Consider the following 25,637-nt stretch of genomic DNA (forward strand, 5'->3'; position numbering starts at 1 on the left):
AATAATACGGTGATAACTCACCTCCAATTATTACCCTTTATCTCCCGCCCCCCATGTCCCAAGCTTGTGGTCACCTCCGCTTAAATTAGACCTGGATCCCAGAACCTGAGAAACACAACCATTCATCAGCCCCGCTCACTTCCTCGCCAGAAAAATACAATCCTTTTCCCGCGCTAACGCTCTGTGTCCTGCATTCGGATATTGGCCAACACACGCCCGCGCCGCTGCTGTCCCCTCCGCTGGCCCGCGGATTCTGTCATCTCCGGACGATCCCCCCGCCCGCCCAGTCTGAACCTGTCCCCACCTCCAGCCCGCGGACCTCGACGCCCCGCCTTCGGCTGCGCCGCAGCTGCCATTGGTGGCGGCCTGCCCCAGAAGGGTATCATTGGCCGGGTGGGAAGTCATTCACCTGGCGCATTCTGCCACCCGCCGGCTTGAAGGGGAACTTCCTTATTATTGTGACGGGAACACGGAGAAACCCTGATCTGGGCCAGAGGGGCTGTCACAGTTGGAATCGTGAGGGGCGGTTCGGAGCCCGCCAAGGTGCGCGGGGCTGGGGCCGGGATTCCAGGGGGGAGGGCACTGCAGGGCTGCACCGCGCGGCCGCCGCGTTTCAGGGGCAGGGCTGTCAGCGCGCGGCTCTCGGAGGGGCAGCTGCGGCTGCAGGGCGCCTCCCTCCACGACCTGGGGACGGGTGCGCGGGGAGGTCGGGGCAGGGTGTCTGCAGTGCCAGCGACGCGACCCTCGGTCTCGTGTGCGCCTCCCTGTCCTCTGAATTCGCCTTTTGATGAAAAGAGCCCCCCCGCGCTGGGGATGGCCGGAAGCAGCTTTAAAACTGGGAGCGCCCCCCACCCCGACTCTGCTATTCGCAGTCCTGGAGGAATTGCGATGCGGAAAGTCAGTAAGATGATCCTCCCCTTCCTCCCAGCCTGTCCTGGTTTAAATTCCGGGGCTCAGGAGACACCCTGGCGGTGAGGGGCGCGGACACTTGCCGGCAAAATGGGACACGGCGAGGCCTCCAGTTTGGCGGAACCCCAGCGGCCGCGTGGAGTTTGCGCTGAGGACGCAGGGCTCAGCGTCCGCCCGTGGTGACAGTGCCCTTGGGGTCGCGGCGCCTGGGACCACCCACCTCACGGTGGCCCTGCCTGGCTGGTCTCGCCCGATCCGCCTTCTGGGAGGAGCCAGGGCGAGGGTGTGTACGTGTGGACACGTGCGTGCGCAAGTGTGTGTGTGTGTGTGTGTGTGTGTGTGTGTGTGTGTGTGTGTGTGTGTGTGTGTGTGTGTGTGTACGTACACGTAAGTATGCGGACGGGCGCGGGAGTGTCAGTAGCTGGGACGTTTGGGGACAGGTGGCACTTTAAGTCATTTGTAAGTGTGTGGAGTGGGCACAACTGACAGAGAAGAGTATGTGTAACCCAGAAACAGGTGAGCGAGGAGTGCGGTAGAGACCCACTTGAAGCAACTGTGCATGGCTCCTGGGTATGTGTACCGTGGGTCCCGGGGAATATGTATTTGAACTTCGCTGTTTCTGGCTGTTTTCTGATTACATGTTACAGCTTTTAAATCAGCCTCATTAGGAAGTATGTCCAATTCAGAGAGAAGCCTTCCAGGATTTTGTTTGCATTCCTTACAAACAGAAGGCTTGAGGAAAGACCATTCAAGAGCTCTTCAATTTTTGTGTGTCTTCTGGTCCTTTCCACAAATAGGAAGTTGTTTCTAGAACTTTTTATTTGATGATGTGATAACATCAAGTGAGCTGATTTTTAACAAGACTGAGGAGAAGGAAAAGTAAAATAATATAAGGAATAACAGCTTTTAAAACTAAGTGATTAGATAGGGGTCTTGTTTTAGTAGACAAATTACTGTGCCACTTTCTTTTTGTACTTGACCCTGCAGGAAGGGGAGTGGCATTATAAATCACAAAAGGGGAGTAATACACCAAACCCCCTTTCAAACAAAATAGGTTAATGACAACATTGTTGTTTCACCCCATTGAGCTAGGAACCTTCTGGAGAAAGTGTTCAGAAATCAAGGAGGAAGGTCTGAAACTCCTTGGAAAAATTCTTGGCATGAAAACAAAAAGCTAACACACAGTTTTACTTGTTCGGTACACAGTTGGGTCTTTATTTTTTTAAATAACAAATAGAATCTATAATGTTCCAAATGATGTTGTTGGGACCATTGGTTATATCATTTCATTCTGAGTAACAAATTTTAATTTCTTAAAATTTTTCATAATAATTAAGAAGTTTTCTAGTACATAGAGTTGCACCCCTACTGGAGATACTAGTTTTGCATCAGTTCAGAAATAAAAGCAATATTCTCCAAAGTGAGTGGGATTTTCTACATAAGATAGGAATAGTTATGATGATAATATCTTAAAATCATGCAGGACTTTTTCTTTTGAGAGACTGAAGGTGCCTCTCAGTCACACCTTGTTTTGTGTGAGAGGATGTGGTGTTGGAAGAAAGAGGAGAAAGTCTTCAAAACCTTTGTGGCAAAATAAGCTATTGTGTGTAGCACATGGAAAACATGGGTGAAAATAGACAAAATTGAATTATTTTTTCAAAAATTTCTCTTTTTAACTTAAACGTGAAATTGAAAAGTAATTTTATTTTTACTTTTGTATCAACTGCAAATGCCAGGAATTTTAAAAATTGCTGTGTCTCTAGTTCAGTCTTAGAGATGACACCTTCATCGTTGGTTAGATGTTCTTGTTGCTATTTAACCAAACCCCAGTCTTAAAATACAATGTTTGGGGAATATTAAAGCTTGCACAATTTAAAGATCTTATTTATAGAAGTTTACTTCTTATTTTGTTTTCAATAACATGAAGGTACTTTGTAGAGTTCTGTACTAATGTTAATTATCCGTTTTTCACCTTGCAGATCTGCAAGGTGAGGGGGAAACATTCTGGCTTCTAGTCCAAATGCCAAGCGTGTGACCTGGGGTGAGTTACTTAATTCCTCTGAACGCTAGTTTTCTCATCTTGTACATGGAGATAATATCTAACTTACAGAATTGATAAGAGGATTCAACAAGATAATCTATATAAAGAACTCAGGTTAGTACAGCTACCTAGAGAGGGACCTTAACAAATCCTGAATGACTTTCTTTTGCTGTGATGTAGTGAAGAGATCCAGGTGAGCCCAGGAGGTAGACCTAATTTTGAGTATCTTCTTTAACTGCTTACTTTTCAGAGGACCAAGGTTACTTGGCCTCAGAAGACCTCAGCTCTCTTTCGAACGAGGTTAGGAATATCTCTTGCCAAGATGTTAGGTTAAATGGACTTTTAAAGGTCTTCTTAATAAGGTGACCCTGTAGATGATAAAACTCGGCCCCTTTTAGGCATTTTCTACATTTAGAAATAGAACTTGATGCTGTCAGGAACATGTGTTTCTGTGTGTGAACCATTAAGTGAACGAGTTTTATTGTAAGTCAGGGTGGATACGGAGGAATATCTGGCAAACTTTGCTGAGGTTTTTTTCACGCACCTGCCCTGTCTCTGACTAACATGGGGTTCTAGTTACTTATAAATTGGAATCCTCCCTTTGCTACTTAGTTTCCATTTCAGCTATTTATTTACATGTTCCTGGGCAGGTGAACTAACCTTGCTAAAAGGTAAATTAAATAATCTATGTAAAGTTTTTAGCACAGACTTAGTTGCACAGGAGGCTTGCAGTAATAATAGATATTACCTTTTTTTAAATTCAATAACTATTTCTTGAACCCCTGCTAAGTGCCAGACACTGTTCTCGTCTCTAGGGGTAGAGAAATGAACAAAAGAGGCTCAGTCTTTCCTTCGTGAAGCGTACATTCCTCAATTCTAGCCTTGAGAAACACCACTATTGAAGGACAGCTTCAAATGTAAAAAGCATTTACTTTCAGAAATGTTAAAAATGTGGGGAGGGGAGAGTGCATTTTGGAATGGAGGAAATTATTTTTTTGTTACTGCACAAGGAATATTTATATTTAACATTACCTGGAAAACAAAATTGTTAACAAATTTAGATCACGAAGAGTTCTGGTTTTCCTCAGATATGGGTTCAGTTCACTAGGTACTGTATTTATTAAGTATCTCCTGTGCTCCTGCTGAAAACTGGAGATCCAAAGATGAGCAAATCCTGGTTCCCGCCATGGAGAAGCTCCCAGTCTGAGCATGGGTGGGGGATTGGTGGATGAGATGTAAGAAGCGGTGATCAGTGCTTTTCCTTTTCTTTCACTGTGAAGTATTTGTAAGCATAAAATCTGTAACATAGAGGCTATGAAAGAACTTATATAAGAGGACAGAAGCGGAACATCAGCCATGCTATTGAAGCCTCCTTTGTGCTGCTTCCAGATTGTAACTGCTGTCTCTGCTGCCTTCATGATGTTACCTTGTATTTTATTATTGATCTTTTATTTTTAATCCTTTTTGCTTTTCTTTATAGCTTTACCATCACTAATGGTTATATCACCAAATACTTGTTATACTTGTGTTTAGACTTTGTAAGAATGCATCATGGCCTGAATTCTTTTGTGGGTTGCCCCAACACTGTTAAGATTTAACAACACTGATGCTTATAGATAGAATTCATTTGTTTTTCACTGTTCTACAGTATTCCATTTTATGCATGTGCTGCAGTGTATCTGTTTTATTATGGATAGACATTCGGGTTGTTTTTGTTTAATGTATTTCAAACAATTCTGAAATGATTTTTTTTTACATATATCTTGGGGCATATATTCTTGAGTTTCTTACTGCATTGTACAGTAAGATAGCCACTAACGATATGTGACTACTTACATTAAAATTTGATAAAGAATTAAAATTTCAGCTCAGCGGTTGCATTAGCCACGTTTCAAGTGCCGAGGAGCCACATGTGGCTAATGGCTACCATATTGGACAGTGCACATATGTCACATATCTGTCATCACAGAAAGTCCTCAAACTTTGGTCTTGAGATACAATGTTTGGGAATATTCAAGCTTGCACAATCTAAAGATACTATTTTCAGAAGTTAAAGAAGAGACTGGAAATTAGGTCTCCTCAATCTGAGTTCACCTGCTTCTCTTCACTACATTACAATGAAAGAAAGTCATTAAAGATTTGTTAAGGTCCCTCTCAAGGCAGCTGTACTAACCTTAGTTTCTCCGTTTTACTTATCTTTGTATCTTCAGTCCTCAGCATAGTACATCATTGTAGGTGCTTGATGAGTTAGACACTGCTGGTCATACGCCTAGGAGTGGAATTACTGTGCTGAGATGTATTCACATCTTCATCCTCACCTGATAATGCCCACTAATTTCTCCCAAAGCGTTCAATGGCAGTTTTATTCCCACCAGCTGTGTGGAAGAGTTCCAGTTGCTCTATGTCCTTGACTTGGCCCTGTCAGACTTTTCAGTTCTTGCTGGTTTGGTCAATTGTGTTTCCAAGGCAGCCTACAGCTTATGCAGACGGCGGAGAGATCATTCTTCTAGTTTCCCAAAGCCCAGCACCAGGCAGCAAAGAAGGTGCTCCCCTTACGGGGATCATCAGGGGAGGGGTGGGAATCCTCCCTGGATTGGCTACAAGGGTTGGAGGACCGAAGTCTAGCCGAAGTGTAGGAAAGAGAGAAAACAGTGAGCAGTGGATTCCCGTTGTTGAAAACGCCTTTCCTGGCAAAGATAAATGAATGGGACTACATCAGAATTAAAAGTTTTTGCTCAGCAAGAGAAACTGATATCAAAATAAACAGACAGCCAACTAAATGGGAACTGATATTTTCAAACGACAGCTCAGATAAGGGCCTAATATCCAAAATTTACAAAGAACTCATAAAACTCAACAACAAACAAACAAACAATCCAATAAAAAAATGGGAAGAGGACATGAACAGACACTTCTCCCAGGAAGAAATACAAATGGCCAACAGATATATGAAAAGATGCTCAGCTTCATTAGTTATTAGAGAAATGCAAATCAAAACTACAATGAGATACCACCTCACCCCTGTTAGATTAGCTATTATCAACAAGACGGGTAATAACAAATGTTGGAGAGGCTGTGGAGAAAAAGGAACCCTCATACACTGTTGGTGGGAATGTAAAGTAGTACAACCACTATGGAGGAAAGTATGGTGGTTCCTCAAAAAACTGCAAATAGAACTACCTTATGACCCAGCAATCCCTCTACTGGGTATATACCCCAAAACCTCAGAATCATTGATACGTAAAGACACATGTAGCCCCATGTTCATAGCAGCACTGTTCACAGTGGCCAAGACATGGAAACAACCAAAAAGCCCTTCAATAGAGGATTGGATAAAGAAGACGTGGCACATATACACTATGGAATACTACTCAGCCATAAGAAATGATGACATTAGATCATTTATAGCAAAATGGTGGGATCTTGATAACATTATACGGAGTGAAATAAGTAAATCAGAAAAAAACAAGAACTACATGATTCCATACATTGGTGGAACATAAAAATGAGACTAAGAGACATGGACAAGAGTGTGGTGGTTACCAGGGGTGGGGGGAGGGAGGACGCAGGAGGGAGGGAGGGAGAGATTTAGGGGGTGGGGGAGGGGCACAGAGAAAACTAGATAGAGGGTGACGGAGGACAATCTGACTCTGGGCGAGGGGTATGCAACATAATTTAATGACAAGATAACCTAGACATGTTTTCTTTGAATATATGTACCCTGAATTATTAATGTCATCCCATTAACATTAATAAAAATTTATAAAAAAAAAGAAAAGAAAACGCCTTTCCTTTCTGTACCACTTTGGCATATGGGAGTAAAATTTTTTCAATAAAGCATGCCATTAGAATGAATCGTCTTTGTTACTGGTATTAATTTTTGTGTGGAGATTTGGCTCCATTTTATTTAAATCGGAGATTTGGGAAGTGCCTGCAGAGCCCTGAAACCCTGGACATTATCTTGCTGTTGAAAAAGATCCTCCTTTCCCCAAACACCATTCAGGTAATGGCTTCTAATCTTATTTGAAAGGAAGCTTATCCCTATTGTAAATGAAATCAGAAGTCCTGGCTGAGTGTTATTTAGGTTTCAGTAACTTTCAAACAAAGGAATAAGAATCAGTTGTTAGGCTGCCGTGTACATAGTCTGATTCACAAGAGTTTAGAAATTGCACCTTGTCTTTTGCACTCATATCTCTTCAGGACTGATAAAAAGAGACTTTTCTACCTCCTTGCTCTCCTCAGAATTTATACTTATTTATTTATTTTCTACAGAGAAAGAGTCAGAGAGAGGGACAGATAGAGACAGACAGACAGGAAGGGAGAGAGATGAGAAGCCCCAGTTCCTCACTGCGGCTCCTTAGTTGTTCATTGATTGCTTTCTCATATGTGCCTTGAATGGTGGGCTATAGCAGTGTGAGTGACCCCTTGCTGAAGCGAGCAACCTTGGGCTCAAGCCAGTGACCATGGCGTCCTGTCTGTGATCTCACGCTCCAGCCGGTGAGCCCATGCTTAAGCTGGTGACCTTAGGGTTTCGAACCTGGTTCCAGTCTGACGCTCTGTTCACTGCGCCGCCTGGTCAGGCTTTCCCCAAATTTAAAAGAAAAAGCATGCAGAAAACTTTCTCTTAGCAACCTCAAACCCCCTTCATGAAAGTTATGGCAGATGGTGGTAGTGCTGGTTTGCTGTGCTGCAGATTTGGCAGAATATAGCTAATGCTAACCACAGAAGAAAGGAGTCATACCCCTTCCCTCCACCCCCAGCTATCCTGTTCGCTGAGGTCTCAGAGAAGAGCACTGAAGGAGGAGTAACAGTGACTGCAGCAGCTGACACTTATTGGTCACTTATACCATCTGCCAGCTACCATGTTAAGCTTTTTTTACATGCATTGTGTCATTTGTCCTTATAACCCTGTCTCTCTTTTTCCCACTTCAGAGACAGGAAGCAGGCTTAGAGTGGTTAAATATCTTTGCCTGGGTTTCACAGCTAGCACGTGGTTAATTCAGGGCTTGAACTTTAGTCGTTTTGACCCTTAAGCCCTGCTAAGATTATCCTGACTCTTTTACCAAAAATAGATGAGCAGACAGACTAGGAAAAGTACGAGGTGTGACATCGAGGGAACAGAACATCTGTCTTCTTTTTGTTTTGTGACGGGGAAAAAAGAGGCAGGAAATGGAAGGGCTGGCGCTGAGTTGGCCGGGGACAGCCAAGGTGGCTGGTGTAACTGCCGAGCCAGAGTGCAGTCTTTGATTCTTCTGTAGCACCTTGCATGATAAAAGCTTCTATTTCTCTAGAAGCAAGGGAGAGACAGTGAATGAGAAAAAGGGGTGGGAGAACCCAGGATATCAAATACCAGGTGATAAAGAACATCACTGAAACTGGATCTTTAAATTCATAGACACCCAGATATGGGAGGTTCCACCAGTGTACTGTTAAGTGAAAGCTGCATTAATGGCTGGTTTCTCTTCAGTGCACTGAACTGCTCTCCTAAAAGCTAGGTGATTTTCATGCCTCCTGCTGGAGTTTTGGCAAAGCATCAGAATGACCTAGACCAGATTTCCTCTTAGGGTTAATATCCATTCATAAGAATACAGCTTAGTTGTGGTTGCCATTTAGTTACTTCTCTTAGTAAGTACTTTTTATTTGACTGATTAAAGATTTCACTACTATAACTCAGGCGGGAAGGGTTCCAAACAATAGTTCTATTTGTCTCTTTTCATAAATAGTTTCTGTTAGTCAGTTGCAGCTGTCCAAGGCACTCAGAGTATAGCTGATCCTAAAGGACTGACTCATACTAAACAAACTTATAAGAAGCTGATAGATTCAGGATGCTGAATTAATAATGAGAAGTAGAAATGCCAAGAAACCTGGGATGCTTTGGCCAGCAGGTCATGATGTTCTTTCCCCATAGTAGGGTCTGCCTTGGCAACCAGGTTATTTATTTATTTATTTTTTTCATTCTTTTTTTTTTTTTTTTTCTGAAGCTGGAAACGGGGAGAGACAGTCAGACAGACTCCCGCATGTGCCCTACCGGGATTCACCCGGCGTGCCCACCAGGAGCGACGCTCTGCCCCTTCGGGGCGTCCCTCTGTTGCGACCAGAGCCACACTAGCACCTGGGGCAGAGGCCAAGGAGCCATCCCCAGTGCCCGGGCCATCTTTGCTCCAATGGAGCCTCGGCTACGGGAGGGGAAGAGAGAGACAGAGAGGAAGGAGGGGGGGGGTGGAGAAGCAGATGGGCGCTTCTCCTGTGTGCCCTGGCCGGGAATCGAACCCGGGACCTCTGCACGCCAGGCCGATGCTCTACCACTGAGCCAACTGGCCAGGGCCGCAACCAGGTTATTTAAGGTTGCTTATTAATCGTGGAATCTGAGCAAGGCAAGTGGCTGGGTGAATTTAATGAGTAATCATAATGCCTCAGCTCTATGCTTGGGGACCATTTAAAAATTGTTTTTATTTATTGATTTTAGAGAGAGAGAAAGAAGAGAGGGGAGAGAGAGAGAGACAGAGACAGAGAGACAGGAACAATGATCTATTTCTGTATATACCCTGACCGGGGATTAATTGAACTGGCAACCTTTGTGTTCGGACCCACACTCTATCAACTGAGGTATCCAGCCAGGACAGGTGGGGACTGTTTTAAACAGCATAATTACCAACAGAAAAATATAAAAATGTGAAAAATGTGGCGCTAAATAGACTGCAAAAAAGACCGCTTGTGAGAGCTGAAACTTCTGAAGGCCAACCAATCATCATCTTTGACTTTAGCTGACAATATGTGCATAGAGTCATTCAAATTTTTTACCTCTTTGCACATGTCTGGGAACGATTGCAAAAATGCTCTGAGCATTGATTTTGGAGTTACAAATAAATTTTAGTGAGTGAGTAGGCAAATTCGCAGATACGGAATTGCAAATAATGAAGAACAGCTGTGCTGAGGAAGCGCGAGGGTGGCGGTGCTGGCGCAGGCCTGCGGGGCCCAAGGCTCCATCAGCACCGCCGGGGCTCCTTCCGTCTCTTAGTTTGGAACGTCTGTGGCTGGTAGCTTCGAAATGTTTACAGGCATCTTCTATGTGGCAGGGAGGTTAGCTTCCAGTAGCCTCAGTTATCCTTCAGAAGCAAAAGACACTCTTTTATCAGAGTTCCACAGAATTGCATGGCTCAGGACTCTGGCCCAGGTAGAAGTGGATACCTGTTCCTGACAATCACAGTGGCTTAGGGGCAGGATTCCCCCCCCCCTCCTTTTTAGAGATAGGCATGAAGAGAGAGACAGAGAGACAGGAACATAGATCTGTTCCTGTGTACGCCCTGACCGGGGATCAAACTGGCAACCTCTGCACATCGGGATGCCGCTCCAACCAACGGGGCTATCTGGCCAGGGCTGGGGCACTGTTTTCTGATTGGTTTGGCCAGGGTCAAACTCATGCTCATTCTTGTGCAAGAGGGGGTAGACTTTGTTACAAGACAGCAAGGAGTTTGGGGAGAGATATTAGACAGACAAAGATGCAATCGATAACACCTTTGAGTGACTTTATAAAAACCTTCACTCTTGAGAAAGGTTGCTACCACACTGAATTGCAGTTTTCTGTTAAGTGCATTTCAGTCATGGCCTGTCCTCCTCCTTCCTTTTTATTGATGATTACTATACCATTGTATAAATACTGCCGTCTATTATGAGTTGATACTTCTCATCTCTCTCCCTGTCTGTCGCTCGCTAAAAATATATATTATATATAATCTATGTTAATAATATATATAATATATAGATTATATATACTATAGAAAATATGTAAAATATATATATTTATATATAAAAAATAGTATAATATATATACATATATGCGCTGCAGTCTGTTTATTCATGCTCTGTTAATGGATATTTTTATTTAGTATGAATAAAGCTGCTGTGAGCATTATTTATAGACTTCTGTGTAGACATATATAATGATAGCTTCTTGATACCATGTTTTTGGACACATACTTGGTTGGTTAAGCTGCCTAATCTCATCTAATATCTCTTTTTTTTTAGATTCTTTTATTTATTCATTTTTAGACGTAGAGGAGAGAGAGAGAGAGAGAGAGAAGGGAGGAGCAAGAAGCATCAACTCCCATATGTGCTTTGAGCAGGCAAGCCCAGGGTTTCAAACCAGTGACCTCAGCGTTCCAGGTCGACGCTTTATCCACAGCGCCACCACAGGTCAGGCTTCATCCATTATCTCTTAATTCATAGCCTGGTTCTGGCTCCTTTCATCCGTGTGAATTTAAACATGCTTCTTAATCTCTTTGAGCCTTGTTCTGAAGATGAGGTTAAAATTAGTATTTATGGCCCTGGCTGGTTGGCTCAATGGTAGTGTCGGCCCGGCGTGTGGCAGTCCTGGGTTTGATTCCTGGCCAGGGCACACAAGAGAAGTGCCCATCTGCTTCTCTACCCTTCTCCCTCTCTTTCTCTCTATCTCTCTCTTCCTTCCTGCAACCAAGGCTCCTTTGGAGCAAGGTTGCCTCGAGCACTGGGGATGGCTCCATGGCCTCTGCCTCAGGGACTAGAATGGCTCTGGTTGCAAAGAAACGATGCCCCAGATGGGCAAAGCATTGCCCCCTGGTGGGCATGCCAGGTGGATCCCAGTCTGGCGCATGCGGGAGTCTGTCTGACAACCTCCCTGCTTCTCACTTCAGAAAAATAAAATAAATGAATTAATTAAATAAAATAAATAAAAGACCAGCAAGATTACATAATCTTAATTTTATTTTCCCAGTTTGATAAACTGCTGTATCTATACTAAAATCTTCATTATATTTTAATGTTTCATGAGTTTGTCTTTTCTACCAATAGTTTTATAAGCATATTATAAAGTGCTAATAAGTATTTTATATCACTCATTTTATCTTCATACTAATCCTGTGCCATAAATACTATTATTTTTTTATTTCTCTGAAGTGAGAAGTGGGGAGACAGAGAGACATATTTCCGCATGCGCCCAACTGGGATCTACCCAGCATGCCCACCAGGGAGTGTTGCTCTGCCCATCTGGGCCATTGCTCTGTTACAACCAGATCCATTCTAGTGCCTGAAGTGGAGGCCATGGACCCATCCTCAGCGCCCAGGCCAACTTTGCTCCAATGGAGCCTTGGCTGCGGGAGGGGAGAAGAGAGGTAGAGAGAAAGGAGAGGGGGAGGGGTGGAGAAGCAGATGGGCACTTCTCCTGTGTGCCCTGGCCGGGAATCGAACCTGGAACATCCATACACCAGGCAATACTCTACCATTGAGCCAACCAGCCAGGGCCCTTGCTGGTCTTTTATTTATTTATTTATTTTTGTATTTTTCTAAAGCTGGAAACGGAGAGAGACAGTCAGACAGACTCCCGCATGCGCCCGACCGGGATCCACCCGGCACGCCCTCCGGGGGCGACGCTCTGCCCACCAGGGGGCGATGCTCTGCCCCTCAGGGGCGTCGCTCTGCCGCGACCAGAGCTACTCTAGCGCCTGGGGCAGAGGCCAAGGAGCCATCCCCAGTGCCCGGGCCATCTTTGCTCCAATGGAGCCTTGGCTGCGGGAGGGGAAGAGAGAGACAGAGAGGAAAGAGGGGGGGGTGGAGAAGCAAATAGGTGCTTCTCCTATGTGCCCTGGCCGGGAATCAAACCCGGGTCCCCCGCATGCCAGGCCGACGCTCTACCGCTGAGCCAACCGGCCAGGGCTTGGTCTTTTAAAATATATATATTGTCCCCTTCAATCCCTCCCCCTTTTTCATTTTATTTCCTTTCCCTTTGCAGTTAACTAAAAAAATAACATAGAAGCTTATTATTATTATTTAGTTCTAAAATCTAAACAAGGAATAAAAATTTTAAGAAGCAGCAGAACTTGCTAGTTAAGACAGCAAATTGAGATTTAGTTTTATAGTTTGTTTTGTTAATTATTTTCATGCCTCTCCTGAAATATTTCATATAATGTTCCATTGTATAAAATGCCACTTTTAACTTATCATTCATCAGTTGATGGACATTTGGGTTATTTTTACCGTTTGGTAATATGAATAATGCTGCTGTGAACATTTGTGTACACAATTTTGTATGGATGCATGTTTGCAGTTCTCTTTTTCTCCTATTTGCTCTTTCTTGTGTGTATGTGAGAGACAGAGAGGGGAACAGATAGGGACAGACAGGCAGGAGGGGAGAGATGAGAAGCATCAATTCTTCATTGCGGCACCTTAGTTCATTGATTGCTTTCTCATATGTGCCTTGACTGGGGGGGTTACAGCAGAGCGAGTGACCCCTTACTCAAGCCAGCGACTTTGGATTCAAGTCAGCGACCATGAGATCATGTCTATGATCCCATGCTCAAACCAGTGACCCCATGTTTAAGCTGGTTTCGAACCTGGGTCCTCTGCATCCCAGTCCAATGCTCTATCCACTGCACCACTGCCTGGTCAGGCTCTCCTATTTGTTTTTTAAAATTTATTTTTCACTTACAGTGGACATACACTATTATATTAGTTTCAGGTGTACAACATAGTGATTAGACATTTATATGCCTTACAAAGTAATCGCCCCATTAAGTCTAGTATCCACCTGACATGATACATAGTTATTAAAATATCATATTATTGACTATATTCCCTATGTTGTACTTTATGTTCCTGTAGCTATTTTTTTTTTAACCTGGAAATTTGTACATTTTAATTCTTTTCACCTTTTATGCCCATCTTTTCCAACACTCCTCCCATCTGGGTAACATCAATATATTTTCTGTACCTATGAGTGAGTTTCTCTTTTATTTGTTTATTTAGTTTTTTAGATTCCATATATAAGTGAAATCATACGGTTTTTGTCCATCTCCATCTGTTTGCACTTCTCTTGGGTATATACCTAGCAGTGAAATTGCTGGATCATTTGGTAACTCTATGTTTAGTTATTTAGGAACTGCCAGACTGTTTTCCAAAGCGTCTGCTATTTTGCATTCCCACCAGCAATGTAGAAGGACTGCATTTGCTCCACATCTTCACCAACATATGTTATTTTTTATTTGTCTGTTCTGGTTATACACATCCTACTGGGTGTGAGTTGATAGAGATGAAGTTTTGTCTTTGCTTGTATGAAAGTGAAGCATGCATTTTTAAAAGTAGGCCCTGGCCGGTTGGCTCAGCGGTAGAGCGTCGGCCTGGCGTGAGGGGGACCCGGGTTCCTTACCCAGCCAGGGCACATAGGAGAAGCGCCCATTTGCTTCTCCACCCCCCCCCCCTTCCTCTCTGTCTCTCTCTTCCCCTCCCGCAGCCAAGGCTCCATTGGAGCAAAGATGGCCCGGGCGCTGGGGATGGCTCCTTGGCCTCTACCCCAGGCGCTAGAGTGGCTCTGGTCGCGACAGAGCGATGCCCCGGAGGGGCAGAGCATCGCCCCCTGGTGGGCAGAGCTTCGCCCCTGGTGGGAGTGCCGGGTGGATCCCGGTCAGGCGCATGCGGGAGTCTGTCTGACTGTCTCTCCCCGTTTCCAGCTGCAGAAAAATACAAAAAAAAAAAAAAAGTAGTGAAATTTTGGGCTAGAGTCAACAGTAATCAATCAGCTAAAAGTTGATTGCAAACCTGCTAGATTGAAGAAGTGTATGTTACACTGTGGTCTGTGTTTAAGGCAGTCGTTTTCAACCACTGGTCTGCCGACCGGTGCTGGTCTGCCAGAAATTTCATGCCAGTCTGTGAGAGAGTTAACCACCTTGATGTTGTATGCAGATTATAGTCCCATAATGTTTATACAGCAGCATGGTGGTTAACTGGTTTCAGGCAATTAAAATCTGGCTGAAGAATTAAGTTATAAGATACAAAGAAAGTCTTAGATCAGGGCCATATAGTGGATGTGTCAGGAGGGACGCAGGCCGACTGTGGCTGGAATAGTCTCCAGAGGCTCTTGGGTAGGAAATGAATCTTGACTGTGATCCAGGAGGATGTGTAAGAGAAAATGGCGGAAAAGTAACATTTGTTTCCATTTTTATTTTTTATTTTGAGTGGTGAATTACTACCCATGTTAATAGGCTACCTGAAGGAGTTCAAAAAATTTTTTTTAATTAAATAGAAGACTCAAAGTAAAAGTGCAATAAGAAAGAACAAGATCAAGTCATGAAGGTAGTTTCAAAACTGTTATTACCATATGGTTTGCTAAGATTGTTTTAGCAAAAAAGTCTCCTGTACTCGGGAGTTCCTTATCAGTGATCTGAAAACCACGTTCTGCGTTTACAATTCACTACACAAACAAAATATTTTTAGAAATGTGTTTTAAATTCTTAATAAAACACAAAAATAACATTATTGTAACATGACTACTCTCAACAATATTAATATGTATTCTTTTGAGATGCAAGGTATCTGAAGGATATTAAGGTTTTTTTAAACAAATGATTACATTTATTACTCGATGTGATTTTCTCTGACCTATTTTTTAAATCCTCTTCTGTAACACTCTTTTCTAGGCTACATGATTCACTGAAGGATAAGAACAATGTTATGTTGGGGATATTGGTCTCTGGGCCAACCTGGGATCAGCAGTAACCTGCGAGGGATTGTGGCGGAGCCACAGGTGTGTGGATTTATATCCGACAGGAAAGTCAAGGAAGTGGCCTGTGGAGGAAACCACTCCGTGTTCCTTCTGGAGGACGGGGAGGTTTACACGTGCGGTTTGAACACCAAGGGACAGCTGGGCCATGAGAGGGAAGGAAACAAGCCAGGTGAGTGCATCTCGTCTGCCTTGGTGAGTGGTGAGAAAGGCTGGGGAATGGCGCTGGGGGGTAGGAGGGTGGGGCGCTGGTGGAAGATTTCCTCAGTGAGGGTTCATCTTTCTCGGGTGCTCTTTGAACGGTGCAGGAACCCATTCTGTTTGGAACTTCTGTGTCTAATTCAAGCCTTTTGATGGAAAAACCAGACTTTTCCTTTTCATCTTATTAGATAATGTATGTTATATCAGTTACCAGGGGAGGAAGTTGACTAGGTAGTTTAGAGAAATATATTTTTCTCTTGTAATGGAATGCTAAGACATTGTGACTGTTTTGAATAGTCCTCATACAATCAACATCAGAAGCATTTTCCCTTAACTTTTCCTCCTAAAGGCTTACTCATTTGCTTATTTCTGTACAAGCTTTCATTAAGCACTTTGGGCTAAGCACTGTGCTTGGTGTTATGAGTAGAAAGCAAATGAGATAGTGATAACCTGGCTCCAGGGAACCCGTGTGGAAGATTGTGTGAGGTAAGTTGAAGAACATCCTGGGGGTAGGAAGGGAGGGGGATTTATCTGCCTTCGGGGGTTGAGTAGGAAGCCTGAGTAGGATTCAGGAAATGCGTATGTCTGTTTATGAAGGTGGTAGGAGCACCAAGCTTACTGCACACACCTGAGTGCACCCAGGGCAGTCCCTGTGCAGGGAATGGGAATAGTCTGGCGAGACTGTTGCTGGAGGGTAGTGAGAAAGGAGCAGCTGGGAAGTCGGGGGCTAATTAGATTCCTTAAGTTTTAGAGTCTCTCATTTATTAATAATAGGGGTTGTGCGTATTTAAAGTCCACTGGTTTCAGTTCTTTTTCCTTCCACTCTTTATGTCTGAAGGATCTAAGTTAGACCTTCATATATGTATATATAGTGTAGATGTACCTATGAGGTGGTTTTTTTTGTTGTTGGTTTGTTTGTTTTAGCTAGAGAGACAGGAGAGGTACAGACAGAGACAGACAGGAAGGAGAGAGATGAGAAGCATCAATTCTTTGTTGTGGCACCTTAATTGTTCACTGATAGGTTTCATATGTGCCCTGGGGGGGGGGGGCCTACAGCTGAGCCAGTGACCTCTTGCTCAAGCCAGAGACCTTGGGCTCAAATCAATGACCTTTGGGCTCAAGCCAGCAACCATGGGGCTTTGAACCTGTGTCCTCTGCATCCTAGTCTGATGCTCTATCCACTGTGCCACCTCCTGGTTAGGCTATGAGGTGCTTTCTTAGTTTTGGGTTTCAGCTGCACTTGGAATAGTGGTGATGATATTTAAATGAGTCTTCTTTTAGTGAGAAATGATAAGGTAGGGTCTTAAATTATGACCATACTGTATTTGTCATACTAGCATGGACATGTGCAATTTTCTTTGTTACTTGCTGACATTTTTTATTTAATCCAAATCAAATCAAGATACCCAAGCTTCATTAAAGATCCTTTAGGCCCAGTTCACACCAATGACCCTTGAAGGACTTGTATTCATGCGGGTCCGCCTTTGAATGGAATAATCTGGGGACCAAGAGGAGATCTCTCTATTACTCCTGCAGTGACAGCATGGTTAGGGTGAACTCCAGAGTCAGACAGACCTAGTGGAGGTATTACTGCTCTCTGATTCTGTGTGTCAGAGCCTCAATTTTCCTGTCCTGTAAAAGGAGACTTCCTGTTCTAGTGTAGCTCTTGAAGTAGAGTCAGATGAGAAAGTAGACTTCACCAAGCTAACTGCCGGCGAAGGTTTCCTTCCTGTCTGTTGTCTCTGTGACTGTGCCATCGGTCAGGCAGTGTCCCAGCAGAACTGATCTCTTAGGATGCCTCATTGTACACCTTTGTCTTAGAACCTGGGTTGAGAAGATTCAGGTGAGAAAGTAAACAAAATCCTTGTAAGTCTCATGATGGCAAAAATCTGTGGAAGTCACCATGGTGAACACATCTGAGTGCAATCTGACATTCCACCAGGGGAGCCTCTTGACATAGCTCCTTGGAGCTAGTGGTGGGTGGTTCGTGGGCCACTGGGAGTGAGGAGCAGCCAGTCTGCTGCTTCCTCTACCTTGAGTCAGGTCAGTGCTCTCTGTAGGCAAGGCTGAGTGTTTGCAAGAGACCTGAGCTAGAGGCGTGCCAAGGAGGCTCTTGGAGTCAACCACAGAATCCAGCTGGCGTTTATAATCTAAATTTGGAATAAACAAGGTTCTAGTGTAAATTACAATAGATTCCAGAAATTTCTGTTTCTGGTTAAGCTTGTCTGTTCATTATAAACCCCGTAGCAGCTGTGGAACTGTGCCTCTTTGAATGGAAAGATTATGTGGGTGAGCACCTCCCTCTCTTCTTTAACTTTTTCATTGGTAGATGTGTTCTAAATCTGGGTACCATTTAGGTTTATTTTTAATGAGTGGGAAAAGTGAATGATCTTGTTTTCTACATATGCTTATTGAGAGCTGCCAGGCTCTCAACAGAGGGGAAGTTGATGACAGACAAACCCTGTTTCAGATAGTCTGTTCTGGCTCTGGCCCGTAGGAACGCTACCCCTAGGTAACCCTTGTGTAGTCTGTTCTGGCTCTGGCCCGTAGGAACGCTACCCCTAGGTAACCCTTGTGTAGTCTGTTCTGGCTCTGGCCCGTAGGAACGCTACCCCTAGGTAACCCTTGTGGTATTTGGGGAGGGAGCTTGCTAGAAGGCCATGTCCCCAGTGAAAATGTTTCTAGGGACAATGAGCAAGTCTGAGATTTCGAGTCATCACTGCCTGGACCAAAGGACTTTGCAGTATGAAGGATTACAAAGAGTGAGGGGAAGGAAAGGTAGAAGCTGGTGGTGTAGGCAACATACCAAGATGAAATTCTTCTATTTGAACCTGTGTCTTGTGTCTGTCCTGCCAACTATCACATATCAGTTTATACTAATACGGTTTTGTTTTTGAGAGAGAAGACAGACAGAAAAGGGAAAGAGATGAAATGCATCAACTCATAGTGGGGTCACTTTAGTTGTTCATTGATTGCTTCTCATACATGCCTTGACAGGGGGCTGAGGGACCTGAAACTGAGTCATTGACCCCTTGCTCAAGCTAGTGATCTTGGACTTCAAGGCAGCGACCTTGGACTTCAAACCAGTAACCTTTGGGCTCAAGCTGGTGACCATGGGATCGTGTTGATTATCCAACACTCAAGCTGGTGACCCCATGCTCAAAGTGGGGAGCCTGTTCTCAAGCCAGATGAACCCGTGTGACCTCGGGGTTTCGAACCTGAGACCTCAGCATTCCAGGTTGACACTCTATCCACTGTGCCACCACCAGTGAGACACTAATACTTTATACTTTGTCTCTAGCTGGTACAGTTGCAATGTAAATGAATTCATTTTTTTGGAGGCATCTTGTACCTGTCACAGTGCAGTGATACAAAGCACTCCACAGTGCTTTTGCTAGCTTCTTCTTTTTTTCCTCCTTGAGAACAAGTAATAGTTTCCGATTGCTTTTGGTGCTCCTGAGGCTACTTTGTGTTTCTTGTACTGTCATTTCTGTTTAGTGCTGCCCATTTGTGACTAACTTCCCTTGTGGTGGGAAGAAGGTGTTTCAAGTACACATCTAATACTGAAACTCCTGGTTATGCAGGCACATATCTTTTTCCAGTGTGTTAGGCAGCCTAGGGTTCTAGCTTAGGTGTGTCCCTGACTCATTCATTTGTACTTTAGCCTAGCTTAGTTGTGTCCCTGACTCATTCATTTGTGCTTTTAGCCTAGCTTAGTTGTGTCCCTGACTCATTCATTTGTGCTTTAGCCTAGCTTAGGTGTGTCCCTGACTCATTCATTTGTGCTTTAGCCTAGCTTAGGTTTGTCCATGACTCATTCATTTGTGCTTAGGTCAAGGGCAAAGATGCTTGTGATTCCCAGGAACATTTTTTATGAGCAGGATGCCAAAGCCCCATCTAAACTCAGTGTTCAGCTTTTTTTTTTTTTTTTGACAGAGACAGAGAGAGGGACAGATAGGGACAGACAGACAGGAAGGGAGAGAGATGAGAAGCATCAGTTCTTCATTGTGGCTCCTTAGTTGTTTATTGATTGCTTTCTCATATGTGCCTTGACCGGGGGGAGGCTACAGCAGAGTGAGTGACCCCTTTCTCAAGCCAACGACCTTGGGCTTTAAACCAGCAATTTTTGAGTGCAAGCTAGCAACCATGGGGTCATGTCTATGATCCCACATTCAAGCCAGTAACCCCATGCTCAAGCTGATGAGCTCATGCTCAAGCCAGTGACCTTGGGGTCTCGAACCTGGGTCCTCTCCTAGTCCAACGCTCTATCCACTGCGCCACTGCTTGGTCAGTCAGTGTTCAGTTTTTTTCAATAAAAGTGTTGGATTATAACTTGCATATACTTCTCCCATATGACTTTTCTATCCTTCATTCTCTCCCTTATATTGTGATATCAACCTTATCTCCCCACCCCAAATCAGGGATGGTTTCCGTGATTAGGACATTGTATGATTATTCGTAATTTTTTCATATTTTGCTCATGAATTCATCTCATAATTTCCTAAGACATACAGCTACAGAGTTGAATTATAGGAAGACTTGTATGTTCCACCCCTTTTTCAATAAAGCAAGCAAACAAAAATTTTTCTCCTAGAATGATGACTTTTTATAAGTAAAATGATTAATTTATAACTGAACCTTAAGAAAATCTTGAAATATTTTATTTAACTAAAATAGGAAATGGTTGCCCATAGAGAAAATTGAAAAAATTTTATCTTAATTTACTGTGCTTCTCTTAGTCCCAGCCAGCCTATTGTTGACACTACTCTTCGGCTAAATGGACAGTTTTTCTCTCCCAGTATTTACTCTGATTTCCCATATTGGGGTTAGCATAAGCTAATCCTGGTGTTATTATGACTGTCTAAAGTATTATAAACCTCCTCTAACCTTTTTTCCTGTCTTGAGTAAACATGAACTGTTAGGTGCAATTATCTAGTTTAATCAAACTTAACTATGTTAAAATTTAAACATTTTTAAATTTTGCATACACATCCAAGGAAGCCTTTTCATAGCAATGTTTCATAAAATATTACCAATGGTAACAATTTATAAGCAGACTCTAACATTTCTGTGCAACCCTGTTGGATTCATGTCTATGGTTCCTTTTACTTTCTCCTGAGTTAGCTTCCCTCTATCTTGGAGGTAATTTAATCCAGTTCACATTCACATTTTGTATTCAGTCTAAGCAGTCTGTAATGTTTATCACCATATGTAACAGCTCTCCCACTGTTTGATAAATGAAGGTTATAAAACAACATCTCAAAAGCCTCGGTTCCCAGAGATGTGGTTCCTGGTAGAAGTAACACTTTGAACTAGCTTATTAGTTTGCTCCCTGGCATCTGAAGGACTTGATAACTCTGTTATGCTAATCAGCTTTTAGCAAACTAGCTGAGCTGAAAGGAAATAGAAGAAATCCTACAATGACTTCATGTTATTGAAGTGCGTGCTTCCATGGGCATAACTCTGATATGCAAGGCAGAGGTGCCATTGAAAATGTTCAGCTCTTGACACTACATGAGTTAGGGGCCCCGCCCTTCCTCGTTAAGAGTGGCAGGTGGTCTGGGAGGCTGTACACCTTTTCTAATGATGAGGATAATGTTGATGTGTAGACTTTTTTGATTAGTAAGTGGACAGCTTTCTGGTCTAGAGGCCTGGGGATCAGGAACGAATGTCATTTAATAGTTTTATTTTCTGGTGTGCTTAATCAAAAGTTATAAGTAATTCTTTCTATAGTATTCAGCCTATTTTCTTTACGTTTTTATATTTGAATGTTTCAGAAAATATATACCTATTGGCCCTGGCCAGATAGCTCAGTTGGTAAGAGTGTTGTCTAATATACCAAGGTTGCAGGTTTGATCCTTGGTCAGAGCACATACAAGAATCAACCAATGAATGCATAAATAAATGGGGCAACAAATCAATGTTTCTCTTCCTCTCTCTCTCCCCTTCCTCTCTCTCTCCCCTCTGCCTCTCTCTCTCCTGCCTCATCTCTCCCCCTTCCCCTCTCTCTTCCCCTTTCCCCCCTCTCTTCCCTCTTCCTGTCTCTCTACCCCTTCTCCTCTCTCTAAAATCAATTAAAAGAAAAAGAAAATATATACTTATTAATGAACATTTTTAATGTGAGGTGTTATTTGGGACTTTAAAAATTTGCAATATTTTAAGTAATTAACACAGTAGTTTGTATTGTGATACATTTGTTTTAAAAGTGGTTGGCCCTGGCCGGTTGGCTCAGTGGTAGAGCGTCGGCCTGGCGTGCAGGAGTCCTGGGTTCGATTCCCGGCCAGGGCACACAGGAGAAGTGCCCATCTGCTTCTCCACCCCTCTCCTTCCTCTCTGTCTCTCTCTTCCCCTCCCACAGCCAAGGCTCCATTGGAGCAAAGTTGGCCTGGGTGCTGAAGATGGCTCTGTGGCCTCAGCCTCAGGCGCTAGAATGGCTCTGGTTGCATCAGAGCGACGCCCCAGATGGGCAGAGCATCTCCCCCTGGTGGGCATGCCAGGTGGATCCCGGTCGGGCACATGCGGGAGCCTGTCTGACTGCCTCCCCGTTTCCAACTTCAGAAAAACAAAAACAAAAAAACAATAAAAAAAAAGTGGTTAACTACATGTACACTTTATAAGCTTTCTTCATCTTGATGTGCTTAACATGATTAATCCTCATGGTAGTCCTATTATTATCCTAGCTATATGTAAAGTAGAAAAGGAATGGGAGTTGAGTCTAAGTCTTGCTTGAGTGCTGACAGACAATTTGGCTTTAATAATCCTGGAATTAGGTCCACAGACATCTTTTTAACCTCAGATTGATCAGGGAGGGTTATAGAATTTTATTTGCAAACTGTTTTTTTTAATACTTACTCCTTATAGAAGATTGTATTCCTTAATTTACAGGTTAAATACCAAATATGGTCAGGTGCTTTGGTTAAAGATGTTGAGACACAATTTCCTTTTCATCTTTAAAAATCATTAGCTAAGGCTTCTGAAGGTCAAGATGGCAGAGTAGGCAAATGGGATACTTGCGTTCTCCCACAATCACATCACATAACTAAACTACAGAGCGACCGTTATTCAGAACCACCTGAAACCTAGCTGAATGTAAGTCCTACAACTAAGGATTTAAAGAAACCACCTTCAGACTGGCAGGAGGGGCAGAGACACAGAACAGGCTGGTCCAACACCCATGTGTGGCAGATAAAAATTGAGAGGGATATTTTGGCTGCAGAGGTCCCCACTGAGGAGCAAGGGGTCCCAGCTCCACACCAGGCCCCCTGGCCCAGGGTTTCAGTGCTGGGAAGAGATGTCCCCATAACTTCCGGGTGTAAAAAAACAGCGAGCATTGAGGCTGAAAGACAGAGGGCTGCTGGAGTCCCAGGCAGTTCGTCTTTTTTTTTTTTAAATTTTTTCTTATTTTTTATTTTTTTGTGACAGAGACAGAGAGACAGAGGAGGGACAGACAGGCAGGAAGGGAAAGAGACGAGAAGCATCAATTCTTTGTTGTGGCTCCTTAGTTGATCATTGATTGCTTTCTCATATATGTCTTGACTCGGGGGCTACAGCAGATCAAGTGACCCCTTGCTCAAGCCAGTGACCTTGGGCTCAAGCCAGCAACCGTGGGGTCATGTTTATGATCTCACGCTCAAGCCAGTGACCCCATGCTCAAGTTGATGAGCCCGTGCTCAAGTTGGATGAGTCTGCGGTCAAGCCAGCGACCTTGGGGTTTTCGAACCTGGGTTCTCTGTGTCCCAGTCCGACACTCTGTCAGAGGCAGATTTAACAGCAGGGCATCAGGTGTGTGCCCTGGGCCCGGACTTCTAAAGGGCCCTGCAAAACCCCAACTTTACACTTTTTTCTAATGACAAGGGGCCCAATATTTTCTTATGTGCCCGGGGCCTCAACCGACCTTAATCTGCCTCTGCACTGTATCCACTGTGCCACCACCTGGTCAGGCAAGCCAAAACTTTATTTTAAAAACTATTTTATTTTTCTTCCCCTTTATGAGGCTGTTATGTGGAATTCATTTCTAGACAGGCTTACACAGTTTCAGCTGTCGGCATCTTCGTGGTGGCCTGTGATGATCAGCCTGTCCACAGGTGTGAAGCTGCTGATAAAAGGAAGGCCACGCCTAGAAATACTGCCTGCGGCAGATTTGCCGGATACTTTTGGGGAAGTACTTATGAAATCAGTTGGAAACATACTCTTGGCACTAGGGACCCAAATATATATTGAGTATAGACATTCTACAGTGTGTTAGTTCCCTTACCAAGATAAGTATGGAATGTCATTACTAATCCTAGAACTGTAAGTGTTCCAGAATGAGCAGCCATATCATTGCATCTGTGGTAGGTATGCACCTGTATTGCTACGACAGCGTGCCAACTCAACTTTGTACCCGTCTTCCACCAAGACATCTTTGTTGAGATATAATTCACATACTACACAATTTACCTACTTAAGGTGTACAATTTGAGTTTTTAGTACATATATTTACAGTTATGCAACCATCATCATAGTCAATTTTAGCCCATTTTCATCACCCCCCAAAGAAAGCTCATAACAGTAGCAGTCATTCAGGTCTTCTCCTCATCCTTTAATCCCTATCCCCAGGCAACAACTAATCTATAGATTTACCTATTCTGGACATTTCATATAAATGGAATCATACAATGTGAGTTCTTTTGTGACTGGCTTATCTACTTAGCATAATATTTTTAAGGTTCATCTATGTTGTGTCATTTCATTCCTTTTTATTGCCAGATAATATTTCATTGCTGTGTGTGTGTGTGTGTGTGTGTGTGTGTGTGTGTGTGTCTCGTTTTGCTTATACTCTCTCAGTTGATGGATATTTGGGTTGTTCCCACATGCAGGCTATTATGAATACTATGGACATTTGTCACAAGTTTTTGTGTGGATGTATGTTTTTATTTCTCTTATGTATGTGCCTAGAAGTGTTAATTGTGGGGTCTAGACAAGTCTGAGTTTTGAGAAACTGCCAATTTTCCAAAGTGGTTGCACCATTTTACATTCTTGTTAGCAAAGCATAAGAGCCTGAGTATTTTTTAAAAAATGAAGATCTATTTATAAGAGTGCCTACCTCTTATATGGGGATTAAATGACACAAAACATATAAAGCAGATAAAACAGTTGCTGGCACACAGGAAGCAGTCAGTAAGTGCTGGCTATTTTATTATTATGGAGATAGTGGGTCCTCCGTGTGTATAACTAATTCAGAATCAGTGTTTCATTTTTTTTATTGTGGTAAAATACACATAAAATTTACCGTCCTGACCATTTTTAAGTGTACAGTTCAGCGATATTAAATACTGTATATTCATAATTACTGTGCTACCATCACTGTCATTTATCTCCAAACATCTTTTCACCTGATAAAGCTGAATAACTCCCCATCTCCCTCTTCTCCCCAGGCCCTGGCAACCACTGATTTGCTTTCTGTTTCTATGATTTTGATTACTTCATATAACTGGAATCACACAGTATTTGTCTTTTTGTGATTGTTTTATTTCATTTATCATAACATCCTCACTTATGCAAAATGAAATAAGATAATCACAAAGTTTCATCCATATGTAGCCTGTGTCCTAAATTTATTTTTAAGGCTGAATAACATTCCATTCTATGATATACTGTATTTTGTTTATTCATTCATCTGTCAATGGACATTTCGGTTGCTTCCATGTTTTAGCTATTGTGCATGATACTTCTAAGAACAAGGTGGACGAACGTCCTTTGAGACATTACTTTCAATTGTTTTGGGTATATACCCAGGAGTAGAATTGCTGGATCATGTAGTAATTCTATTCTTACTTTTTATAAGGAACCATCACACTGTTTTCCATGGGGACTGTACCATTTTACATGTTCACCAACAGTGCAAAAGGGTTCCAATTTCCTCACATCCTCACTAACACTTGTTATATATTGGAATATTCTTTTTTTTTTGTATTTTTC

At 43.1% G+C, this 25,637-nt stretch overlaps 1 protein-coding gene across 4 annotated transcripts in view; it reads left to right on the forward strand.

Annotated features, from left to right (window-relative positions):
• The window catches only part of HERC3 (HECT and RLD domain containing E3 ubiquitin protein ligase 3), an 809,237-nt gene that overhangs the window by 651,184 nt on the left and 132,416 nt on the right, over positions 1-25,637 (forward strand). For 3 of the 4 annotated variants that reach the window (XM_066384608.1, XM_066384609.1, XM_066384610.1), the window contains exon 1: positions 15,423-15,648. In XM_066384608.1, coding sequence (XP_066240705.1) covers positions 15,423-15,648 — 226 coding nt within the window. Of the gene's footprint in view, positions 1-15,393; positions 15,649-25,637 lie in introns of those variants that run through there. The other variant, XM_066384607.1, reaches the window with a different exon arrangement.

Source organism: Saccopteryx leptura, chromosome 5 (genome assembly GCF_036850995.1).
Source record: "Saccopteryx leptura isolate mSacLep1 chromosome 5, mSacLep1_pri_phased_curated, whole genome shotgun sequence".
NCBI classification, from domain to species: Eukaryota; Metazoa; Chordata; class Mammalia; order Chiroptera; family Emballonuridae; genus Saccopteryx; species Saccopteryx leptura.